Source organism: Drosophila mauritiana, chromosome 3L (genome assembly GCF_004382145.1).
Source record: "Drosophila mauritiana strain mau12 chromosome 3L, ASM438214v1, whole genome shotgun sequence".
Classification (NCBI taxonomy): Eukaryota; Metazoa; Arthropoda; class Insecta; order Diptera; family Drosophilidae; genus Drosophila; species Drosophila mauritiana.
Genome location: NC_046669.1, coordinates 11,359,626 through 11,371,680, shown reverse-complemented (window position 1 = coordinate 11,371,680; position 12,055 = coordinate 11,359,626). Strand labels below are relative to the sequence as shown.

Genomic DNA, 12,055 nt, shown 5'->3' with positions numbered 1-12,055 from the left:
AACCATCAAAATAAAATTTAAAAACATAACATGTACATTAATTAACTATTCATATTATATATTCTTAGGTTGTGATCTTGTAATGTAATGTATCCGTTTGAAGATGAAATCATTATCGACCTTAAATATTTTCCCCGAATCGAGACCCTTTTAAATAAAATCCAAAGTTGAGATTTCCAACAAACAGTTTATTTAGTAAATATTCATAAATGTACATTCTGTATTCAGTAGCATATGCTACTAAATGCATATATTTACAGCGAAGATGCACATGTAAAATGATCGAAAATGTCTGAGCTTCGAGCAAGCGAAATGCGCTAATAATACAAAATTTACATTATAAATATTTCATGTTCACTACGTACATATGTAACTAAAATAGAAGCGTAAATTAAAGTAAATACAGTGTTCTTTAAATCAAAACAAATTTTGCAACTTAAATGCCAGAGCAACAACTTATATGTTTTGGTGAAGAAAATCGCCAAAAATGCAAATACTTGAATACGCCAACATTTTTTTAAATGCGACCAATCCGTTTTAGTCTTGCCCAAGGCAAAATGACACTGGAGCAGGTATTTAAAGGGCTATCAATTGGGCTGTGAGGCAGGCACTTTAGTGACTGCGATCTTAAAGTTAAGCCAAGTCCGGCAGCAGATCTGATCTTTTTGGTTTGAATGCTAAAATATGTCTTGTACTTGAATTCCCTGGACGTTCCCATCTCCTGCACTAGTACTTCTTAAGTTGTTCGTAGGTTATAAAAAATATGATATTCCACGGACCCATCCTCACCCAGGTGGGAATGAAACCTTTGTACAGGGCGGGTAGTCCTTCGTTCCTGATAGTCTGTACAGCGCAGTCAAGGCTGCCGCTATACAGCTTTGGTGTGGCTGCTGCCGTGACCACTCCATTCATAGTTATGCTAACATGGCGCTGGTTCATCAGGCGCGTCTGCAAGGATGAATAGATGAGCATTCAAGTTTAACAGGCCCGTAGGCTCTACATACCCGGATTACATCAATTGGCGTTGAGGCAATGGCACTGCCTAGACTGGCAATAAAGCTCGAGCTGCAATTTAGGAAAATTAGGCATATAAGCGCACTATGCTCGCGATTGTTGTACGCCACTTACATGAAATGATTGGCCACGTGATCTCCGAAGGCATTCATTAACTGCAGCTTACAAAAGTCGTAGACGGGCAGCTCAACGGAGGCGATAACTACGGCGCGCTGAGCCGTCGGACCCACACCGCGCCAAAGTCCACGAACGCCCTCGTATTTGTAGATCTCACCGAAGCAGCCCAGCAGGCCCTTGTGCTGTCCCTTCCCATGCACCTGCATCCGCACCTTCAGCACATCCGTGGGATTAGCAATTGCCGAAGAGATCGCTCCCGCCGCCGCCGCGCACAGAATATTGCTCCACACACGCTCGCTGCCGTCTTCGTTGGTCAGCAAACCGCGTTCGTTGGCCAGCTTCTTCAGGGTGTAGTAGGTTCCAAACTTGATGGTGCCATAGGTCGCCTGTCTTAAAACTGCTGGCCAAATACTATAACAAGATTATTAGAATTATCAAAATGCAATAAAACCAGTAGCAAAAATCGATTTAGGACTATATAATCTATTGAAGTGAACTATGACTTGGGATCAATATCAGATAGCTAATGATTTGGCTGGCGGGCAAAGTTTACCGACTGATTAAACGTGTCGCCCCAACAAACAATTTATTTTTGGCCGGCCGTGAGTAATCATTATCAATACATGCCTCCTACGGTACAATTTCAATAGCTTGAAACCTTACGTATGCAATTTATGTTGTGCTGTTTAGTTAAAGTTAAAGAAATTGCAATTATGCTGATACAATCATTTAAATAGCTCACTAAGATGTGTTATTAAGTATAATTCTCATCGACTTTTAGAATAACTCATTCATTAGTTCACCATAAAGAGTTTCTACTGTCCGTGCACTCATTATGCTCCCTAGCGGACGAACACGTGACCGTCACGTTTGGCGCGATAAGAATGGCATGATGGTACCATGTTTTGACAACGTGCCAACCGGAGAACCCCCACAGATTCTTACCCGGAATAGAGGGCCCTCAGCCCCTCCTCGCGGGAGATTTTCACGAAGGCATCGGTCATGCCGCGATATCGCAGCTGCGAGAACGTTTGGTCGATTTTCTGACCTTGGATTTGGAGGCGCGTCTTCGTCGTGTCGATAGGAAAGGTGCCTGCAATGAATAGAATTTTGTTTACAAAGATTCGATCGCGGCGATAGCAGCTACCAGTGCATATAGCCGACGTCCCAGTTAGGGGGCGTGGCGTGCTGTACGCCCTGCTATGTACTTGTTGTTTACCAAATTCCGCCGTGATTGAGGCGACTCCGCCGTAAACGAAGGGCCGCCAATCCTTCACTTCACCCATTTCCGGCGCCGCACCTGTTGATGTCCGGAATCGAAACGAATTGCGCTTGCCGCACGGAAGCGCCTCACTCTCGCCGCTTTGTTGCGCAACGAATTAGATAACCAAGCGGTTTTATTGTGATTCCATCGCGTAAATACTTTAAGTTGCCTTAAGTTTAGAGACACAATCAAAAACAACAAAAACAACTGGGGGCTATAATTCAGTGTGGTCGCAACTCTTTGCAACCGAAATATCGTTACATATCCCAATACTCTTTGGTCACACTTAACAGCGGGAAATGGATTTCCCGCCAAATTTGAAAAAAGAAAACATTTTAGAAAAGTTGTCACACAGGGAAAAATTACAACTAAAATTTTAATTAAATGTATAATACTACTATATTATTAGCGTTGGAAAACGTTAAGCAAGAAATAAGCTATTCTACATTTTTGAATTTTAGAATTCAAATGTCTCTGCGGTAATATTAAATAAATTTAGGACTTGTCTTGTTTAAAGTTATTAGCATTATGTTATAATTATTAAATAAATTGCAGGTATAAATATATGTATTAATAGAATTAATATGCTGATTTATTTAATTGAATTAACCAAAGATTCAAATATTATACGCTTCTGTAGTTTATGGACCAGTCTGTATATTTTATTCGGAAATTAATAATAATAAAATACCGATCAAAGATTAGCCAGTGACAAATATTAATCGTAACGGTGCGATAGCATCAAAACAAATCGTTCACGATTCACAAGCCAAATGAAAAGTGGACCAAGAAACTCAGTCGTGCGACGAGTTTCAAATGAATATTTCATTCGCCACCGGTAACAAGTCGTATGAGCAACGGCGATCTGGGAATTCCTAGTGACCATGCCCATAGCCCTGGCCCCGTGGTCCATCTGGGGATCCAGTGGTTCAGGTTCTCCGGCGACGACCTTAGATGGCATTTCGCATTTGTTTTTTACCCTCTTGCTTTTTGCCCATCTCTCTCGGCATTTGTTTGGTTTGTTTCGCTGGCAAATACGCATAATTATGGCTTGTTTTCGGCAAACGAAACGAAAATCGCTGGCAGTGTTTACTACGAGTTTTCTATGTTTAATTCACGTCACTTGCCGCGAAACCGGATCGTGAAAGTCGCCGGCCAGATCGGGAGATCCAGTGGGTTAAACCCGAAAATGGAGCCGAACAAAGCCAACAAAGAATTTGGTAATTTAAATCTCTTCATCCCAATCGCATTGTTAGTCGCCGGCATAAATGTAATTTAATCGTTTCCAGCTTACTTGATTTTTTTCTCAACTTTTATGCCGGTTTCTGCGCTAAGTGATTTCTGCCAGCGGAGCGTTGAATTCAAAATTCAAAATGCGGGGGAGTCGTCGCGTAAATTGAGCGTTTCGAATGTGGGCAAATAAAATTAGCGGATTTATTCAGGCACTCTAGAGTGCCTTATCCGATTAATTGAAACAAAAATGCGTATCGAAGCATTAAAAATTACAAAATAGTCTAAACTTGCCTAGCAACTTTTGCGAATGTGCTTAATGGTTTGATAATAAAGTGGATTAACGTCATTGGTAGAATGCGATCAATCAATTGTTAATGGTGAATTTAGGAAAATATTCAAAGGGAATATACTTTCGATATTTAAGCAGCATATAATCACCATTGGTACTCATTCATGTGTCATATTTATTTTCCATTTATATAAAATTCCTTTTTCCCCTACGAATATTTCTGAATTATTGGTCGAAATTTCAACGAATAAATGAGCGCGTGCCAGTCACGAAATTGCCTCAGATATTCAATATTTCATGATATGCACACCTATTTGGGCATATCAGTTGACGGCTTTTGGACCTTGTTAGTCACATGATTGGCATGCGGAAATTCCCCAAAATTATCCATTCCTTATTTGATTTGATTTTTGCATAATCGAATATTCCGGGATTTAATCAAAAGCGAAATATCACTACAAAAAATATATCTCATTTCAAAAGTATTAAAGATAAGTTTTTTGTAAGACAAGATTAAACTCAATGTTAATTACTAGGAATGTCGAAATTCTTGTTCAACTGCGGTGGATCTAATTAACTTAGTCATGGCATAACTAAATTAGTCGAAAAGGCTTCCTTATGACTTTTTTGAAGCTTATTTTGTGGAAGTACCATGCAAACAATGAAATTAACAAAATCTTGAGCATCACGAGACATGGCTGTTCTAAAAAATGGTCTTAAGACGATAAAATTCGATTTAAATTCAATCCCAATTCAAAGTTAATGACTAAGTCGCTTCCAGTCTAGATTCCAAATTAAATTAAATTCCGTTCTGGTTATATTAAAAGAGAAAAAAAATCCGAAAGCTTTGCATAAACCGGCACATATTTAATGAATTTTAACGTGCGTTTCGAATTCTATATTATTTAAATACTACATGTTATGTAAAACCTGTAGGTTTTTAGAATATGGCAAATAGTTGAGCACTTTCATTTAGATTGATGCCCAATTGTGAAGGCGTTTCCAGTTCGACAGCCCCAATTTGGCAAATTGAATCCAAGATCAATCAGCTAATGGCTCTATCAGGTATTCCCCAAAACGGTGGGCTAGCGACGTAAAAGGGAAAGAAATTTCTTTAATCCCAGACTCGATAAATTAATTCGACTCGAATTTGCATATTTAACACGATGGCTTTGTTTACCGTTCGAGAGTAAAAACCCCGAGCATCGAAATCCGCATACGAGCAGAAGCTAATTTGAATCGAGTCGAGTCTGGCGCCAAAGAAATTGCCAACAATCCATCAAGTTATTTGAGCTCCACGTCCGCTCCATGTGCTAATCGATTTTTGGCTATCTTTGATATATATATGTATATAATATATATGTATAGACGGCTATGTTTTTTACTCAGCCGATCGGCGTGAAGATTTTATTACACATTGCCTTCGCTACTGTCGCCGTGGATATATAGAGATATAGCCGGATGGACCGGTCTATTTTCCTATGTCCATTCTACGGCGATTATGCAGGAATTCCAGATGCGACCACGTCTGCTGTCGCGTCTCCAAGTCGCCACAGTAAATTTTGGGAATCTGACAGATTTTATGGCAAATGCCAACCCAATACGCGCATCATAAATTCATATTCAATGGTAGGAGATGAGGGTTTGAAACTCCTTAGCATAATGTAGAACAATCGGGAATCCCAAAGGTAATATGAAATATATATGTATCTAGGTCTTATCAGGAGTAGAATAAGTTAGCATATCAAGCTTTTTTCTAGGAAATCATAATCGTAATATTAACTTATCTTAAAGTATACTCTTTCTACAGCTCAAAGGTCAATGAATTTCTGCAGAAGAAGGAAATCAAGAATATAGACATTATAAATGGTACATTCTAATATATACCCTTATAAGACAATATATTTATCACCTACTCAATGCGATGGCAAGGACGAAAGTGTAGTGACGGCCAATAAAACGGCGTTAAGACCCCTTGTCCTCGGCCATCCAGTTATGGGCCAAAACCTGTGCCATGTTCCAGCGAAGTGAATGTTTACGACGGACTCATGCATAATGCATCGCGCCCCAGCGGCAATTAATCAACAATTAATTTTTATATAAATTGATCGTTTATTGGCTGAAGGCAGAAATTACCTGCTCGCTACCGTGTGCGCCGCTGGGCTGAAGGTGGAAAAAGACAATATTAATTACTAATTATGCGCGGCGTCAAAACAACAAAACTAAGGCACATAAATATTTATCGGCTTTTTGTCTCCGGCTGAACTCCAACCAACTAGCCGCCAGAATGGCCTGATACCATATGTATATTTTGTATATTTTACACTGGATATCGATGGACACGGAGTTGGCTATGGCACGTAGGCCAACAAGTCCCATGGCAATAAAAATCAAAACGAATCAACAATAAATCAAGCGCAAATCGGACGCTACGAATGGAATTTTTAGCATAGTTCATTGGGGAACGACCTTATCGCCATGCCCTGAGCCCTGTGTCAAGAAATCAGCAAATACCTCGGAATACAGCCAGTCCGAGTCCGAGTCCGGCCATAATTAATAAATTCCAGCGTGCGCCGCTGGATGATTCGCTCTTTGGATTCGACTGGAGCTGGAGCTGCGGCCAAACAAACAACAAAACACGAAACAACGAAACAAAACACAAATTGACGTCACGCTGGCCCAAGATATTGGCGATCCTCGGCAAGTGCGACATACGTATCAAGGCTTGCCGGTGGAAATGGAAACGGGTTAAACGGGTACGAGTGTTCGAGTGTTCAAGCCCAGATCCCCAAGATCCCAAGCAAACACAAACAACGGGGTCTTAATCAAAAATGTTGCCTGGTTTTCAAAACAACGCGCGAAACAATTGGGTTGATCGAGAAGTTGACCAGTTTTCCAGTTTTCCAATATAAAAAATATTCGGATTAATAGATGCAAAGATAGTCAGAGGATAGATATTAGCAAGCACCTATAACTAAGCTGAGCATTGCATATTAAGCATACGCAGTGTTGACGCATTTCTGTAATATGTAAGTTATTATTTATTGAAAAATATTTCTTATTTCTTTATACAGATAAATAGTTATAAAATCCGAAGGTTTTCATGTCATTTTGTATACGTTTGAATATATTGCTCATACGCAATGTTGACATTTGAGTACAGAAGTTAGTGGAAACATACCCAGTTAAGGACCAACTTTGCTTGCTTGATCTATGTCCTAGTGTGAAAACTTTTTGCAGAGACTGTTGCGCAGGCCTACAGCTTGTAATAAAAGCACTAAAAAGTCGGGAAGCGACTAGTTTTCATTAAGAGTTACGCCTTCTGTTCGCAAAAAAGTGGCGGACGGCGACAAGTTGGCGTCAGCCAAATGGGATAATGAGAACGGCAGCAGCAATTTGAGCTTCCAAGCCAGGTTCATCAACCTACGGGGAAAAATATTTCCAATACATTTAGGGCTTTTGTTTAAGTGTGGCAATTTAAGCAAGCTGCAATTAAATACACGAGGAATTCATATCAAACATTTAGAATGCTGTTGACACCTAAATGTTTATACCTTTTTGATTGCAAACAGTTTGGGTAAATTATCGAAATATATACATTAAGCCAAATGCAATAAACAATGGATAATTAGCAGAGAATTGGATGAATTTCCCCTTTTTAAGCTAATATATTAAGCTAAATGTACTTTTTAGTTAAATATAGCAAACCTTGCGATTTTAAGTTTGCATACAATAAATATTTAAGAAATCCATGTTAGCTTGTTTTAGACATATCAATTGTTCTTTGAACTCCTACTCTTCGATCTTCAACACCATTCCAGGTCATCATCAGTTGTCAGCATTTTCCCTGAGCTTTTTGCACATCTTCAAAGCACCGACTTGCCAAATTTGGTAAGATCTCTTAGCCGCATTTAGCAGTGATTCGCTCAGTTAGCAGTCCGTCCATTCGATGCGCCTCGACAATTGCCGGTTAAGTGGGGCTCGTCTTGCCGAGCGAAGAGGACTGCCATATATGAAGATCAGGAGTGGGCGACCCCGCATTCCAATGCTAGGCACACCCAGACACCAGGCCCCAAAACGGGCCGCATAATTAATTGAGCAAAACTGCAAAATAATGCAGAACAATGGCCGGGCATATTGGAGCTGTAAAAGCATTTCGCCAGCTCATGGTGATAGCTCTCTAAAGGCTATAGCGAAACCATAGCCACGGAGTGGGACGAGGTCCGTGAGATTTATGGCGCTCGCCCAACTCCGGAATATCCCAAGCCCCCGCGTCGAAGAAAGAAGCAAAACATGTGCTTGGCTGTGGGCCCAAGTATCGAGAGCCAGATCTGGAGAGAGATATAGCCCGATCGTGGGCTCTCTGCGCCTCTCGATTCCAAGTGACTTAAATATGGGTGCTCCCAGTGAGGTAGCTTCAGTTGGTTACTGAATCTCAGACCGTACACAGCTCCTAAAAAACCTGAACACCTCAAGCTAAACGCGCAAAAGACCGCAAGTGCAGAAAAATACGAGAGTGGAATCGCACCCAATTATACAATTTCTTTTTAAACCTTAAACAAACAAATAACTCAACTGCAAAATGCAAGTGGATAAAGTTTGTGCCGCCATCGCGCTCATCGCAATCTTCGCCAGCGTTGTGGATGCAGCAATTTACTCCCAGCCCGCCATCTTCCATCCTGGTAAGGATTTGATTTATTCATGAAGTAGAGATCGTTGTAATATTAACTTTTTTTGTGTCAGAATTAATTTGTTATTAGTTTGTTTTTTTGTTTTGCTCTTAGTTTGAGTTAACTTCATTTAAATTCAGTTGCTATTGTTTCCAACATATAAACAGATTGATATGCCAATTTAATGACCAATTAAGCTAAAAGCTATAATATATAAACTACGACCCCATCTGTTAAAATTGTTCGGACAATAAGTTTTATTGCGACATTGAGAAAAACGTGAGCTTTCCATTAGAGTTTCGATTAAAGCTGTATGCGAATTGAGATGATTGAAAATTCCATTAACTTGATACATGCTTAGGCAGTTTTCCAATTAAGTTTCTAATTAATTGGCGACCTTTTCCAGCCACGAAAAACAATAAAAAAAGGAAACTTTGATAGTCAGTCGATTTTGTGATTGATTTACGATTGTTTCGATTATTTTTCGAGGTCTAGTGTTAGCTCATACTCAATTGGAATTTCAATCTAGTGGATCGACTCATAGAGAAGATTTCAAGAATAAATTTTGGGCACAGACAGAGCTTTGACGTCAGATATCGGGCAGTTTTTGTTTATGATTAGGATGTCGGACATGTGAGTTATGGGTTGATATGTTTGTGATACCTGGCTGCTTTCGCTGACGTCAACAAACACAAATCGAAATGGTAAACAAAAGAAAACAATAAATACGAGAAACGCAAAAGCCGAAAACGAAAACAACACAAGATGAAATTTGTCAAGTTATTGGCCCCCTTTCGGTTGTGTAGCAGATACAGATTCAGATACAGATACAAATATAGATGGATATGAATTTTGTGTTTTTGGGTTTTTCGCATTTGCCAAAAATTAGCATAAGAAATGTGCTGATGTGGTTATTATTCAAACGCTCGACTAATTTGCATCGCTATGCGGATTTAAGTTAGAAAACTTATCGATTATCCCCCGGTCAGATCGCCAAATCGCCAGATCGCCAGATATTTCCCTGCTGCCGAATTCATTGAATTATTCATGTGTGAAGGTCGTCCGACGTCTTTGGCCTGGGAATACCTGGCATCTAGGCGACTGGCTTACTAATCTATAAGAAATTATCGCGGACTGCTTAAAAATAGGCGATGAGTTCACGCGGCCGGCGATTAATTGCACAATTGGCTGGAATGCGTGTTCCTCCACTCTTCGAGTGGTAAATTAATGGCGAGTGTCATTAATCAAACTTACCCTTCTATTCGGTAATTTATTTTTGAACCCAACAACTCAACAATTCCCCGCCGCAGGCACTTCGTTATAAATAAAAGCACGAGTACGCCATACGCCGAGCGCGCTACATCGCCATCTGTCAGCTCGACTTAGTGCTCGAGGTTTAAAAATAAATGCCAGTTCCCGGTGCGCCAAATCGTAACCACAACCGCGGGCTGCCCATTCCTCTTGTCTCTGATGTATTTTTATCCCAGCAAGCATAAAGCCGCCACTTGTGTGCCAATTTTCTTGTCGAATGACTGTCAAGTTCGTGCCTTAAGTCTTTCGTTTTCTCCGCCCGTGCAAGTCATGGATAGTTACAAAAATAGATCCCTTCTTCAGACGCAAAAGTTTCCATTGCTTCAGCTGAACTCATAAACCATTTTAAATTTAGAAAATACATATGGATGGAATTACCTTGTTTGCTCTCAATACTCTTTAAACTCGGAAATCCCCCTTGAGCTGGTTTGTTTTCGGTATTTTGTTGTTGTTTTGTAACCCAGTCCAGTCTGCGATATGCACATATTTAAATTTCGTTCGGGCACAATCACGATTTATAGCCACTTCCTCATGAGCTCGCAAGACAGGGGACAGCGCATAAATAAATCGCAGTAACTACGACAGCATCGGGGAAGCAACAAAGAAGACTGGCCACTTCCGCTTGCAGCACAGTAAACTGAGAACAATTTTTATGCTTTACCACAGCGGAATGTATTATTTTTGCATTAAGAGCACTAAACTTAAGAGTCTTGACCCTGCCAAACTGGAAACAGATATTACATTTTGATTGTTTCCGTACACCAGGAAAATTCATAACATAAGTGGTTTTTTATTATGGCAAGTAGTGTGTTTATAGCTTAGTTCGGAAATATAGGAGAAAATTGCCTCATTCCTCTGTACTCATTTGCCTTTCTTCTTTCTATTTCTTGCAGCCCATCCTGGCAAGTGCTTCGACAAGCTGACCCGCAAGGCCCTGCTGCCCGACAAGGAGTACAAACCGAAGGGCATCTGCGCGGCGATGACTTGCAGCCTGGAGGCGCGCGAGATCAGCATCGAGACCTGTCCCTATGTGGAGGCACCTGGCTGCGAGGAGCTGCCCAGCGACCCCAACTGGCGGTTCCCCAAGTGCTGTCCGCAGTTCAAGTGCGTCGACTTCAAGACCGGCAAGGACTTTATCGTCTCGCTGTAGATCGGCTATATGTATGGATCCATCCTATATAGCCGCAACTGAAACGTGATTTTACATGAAATGTATTCGTAGTTTTGTAATACCTGAATGAAAGAGAGAGAGAACGATGGATGGAGTGAAAGCGAGAGCGAGCGACTGTGTGTGCGTGTGTGTTTCATTCTTAATTTATTTATTTTAATTTGTAAATAACACATTATCTGCATAAAACCTTAAAAAACCCGTCATGTTTGAAAATGTGAACATAATTCGATTTTGTTTTGATTTATTCAAAAGTCCCTGTATGCGATATTTGCAAGTATGACTAACCACCATCCACCAGCTATGTTTAGTCCATAAGATTTAAGCGAAGTAATAAAAAATCAGAAATATGCAAATGTTTACTTTAACGTATTGACTTGAAAACGTGATTGGCAGAGTCATGTCCAAATTTGAGGTTTATTTGCGCTGTCCACCGGATTACGCGCTCTTCTTTTTTTGGACTTTGTCAATAATCCACGAGATTATAGCCGGCTGACTCATCTGCGGACCACTCGTTGGGCAAACATCGCACATGCCGCATGTGAAACGAACCGCAGCGCAGATCCAAATACGATCAAAAGTTTATTGCTCGGAGAGTCCTACGGTTTGCCGATTGTGCGCCTGATGTGAATGATAAGTTAATAGCCCGGTTTATGAGGCCCAACAGGAAATGCCCGAGCCTTAGCAATTGAGGTTGTCATGAGCGGATGTTACGAAAATAGAAGTTGAACTTAGACTTTTAAAACCAATCAAGAAAAGCCATTGCAACCCGACTGCTTGATACGGCTTGTGAGCATTTTATTTTTAATGGGTTCTGTTCTTAAATAGATCTTAAATGTGTCATTATTATTAAGCGAAAGTGTTAACTTTACGTCTAATAAAATTGATGCAAAGATTCTAACTTTATTCTTGCTGTTACATTTTAGGGACATTTAAAATTTTAATTTTTTAGCATATTAGATAAAAATTAGGTAATCAAATTAGATATT

General features: G+C 40.2%; 2 protein-coding genes across 2 annotated transcripts; one reads left to right on the top strand and one right to left on the bottom strand.

The window, feature by feature from the left end:
- Positions 1–212: 212 nt before the first annotated feature.
- LOC117141251 (mitochondrial uncoupling protein Bmcp) lies at positions 213–2,614 on the bottom strand. The gene is made up of 5 exons (XM_033304618.1): positions 2,351–2,614; positions 2,077–2,224; positions 1,129–1,542; positions 1,005–1,065; positions 213–948 (listed from the first exon to the last, which is right to left on the bottom strand). The coding sequence occupies exons 1-5, from the start codon at positions 2,415–2,417 to the stop codon at positions 727–729; spliced, it is 912 nt and encodes a 303-aa protein (XP_033160509.1). The 5' UTR covers positions 2,418–2,614; the 3' UTR covers positions 213–726.
- Positions 2,615–8,329: 5,715 nt separating this feature from the next.
- Positions 8,330–11,422, top strand: LOC117141296. Its single transcript, XM_033304675.1, has 2 exons — positions 8,330–8,599; positions 10,792–11,422. Exons 1-2 carry the CDS (start codon positions 8,500–8,502, stop codon positions 11,046–11,048), a joined length of 357 nt encoding a protein of 118 aa, XP_033160566.1. The 5' UTR covers positions 8,330–8,499; the 3' UTR covers positions 11,049–11,422.
- The last annotated feature ends 633 nt before the right edge of the window (positions 11,423–12,055 follow it).

What these genes read in the sequence shown, in the direction of transcription:
- LOC117141251 (XM_033304618.1), bottom strand. Translation starts at nt 2,417, where the DNA reads ATGGGTGAAGTGAAGGATTGGCGGCCCTTCGTTTACGGCGGAGTCGCC. An exon ending in CTCAATCACGGCGGAATTTG is followed by an intron (nt 2,225 to 2,350) that starts GTAAACAACAAG and finishes TATTCATTGCAG; the next exon opens with GCACCTTTCCTATCGACACG. An exon ending in CTGAGGGCCCTCTATTCCGG is followed by an intron (nt 1,543 to 2,076) that starts GTAAGAATCTGT and finishes ATCTTGTTATAG; the next exon opens with TATTTGGCCAGCAGTTTTAA.
- LOC117141296 (XM_033304675.1), top strand. Translation starts at nt 8,500, where the DNA reads ATGCAAGTGGATAAAGTTTGTGCCGCCATCGCGCTCATCGCAATCTTC. An exon ending in GCCCGCCATCTTCCATCCTG is followed by an intron (nt 8,600 to 10,791) that starts GTAAGGATTTGA and finishes TATTTCTTGCAG; the next exon opens with CCCATCCTGGCAAGTGCTTC.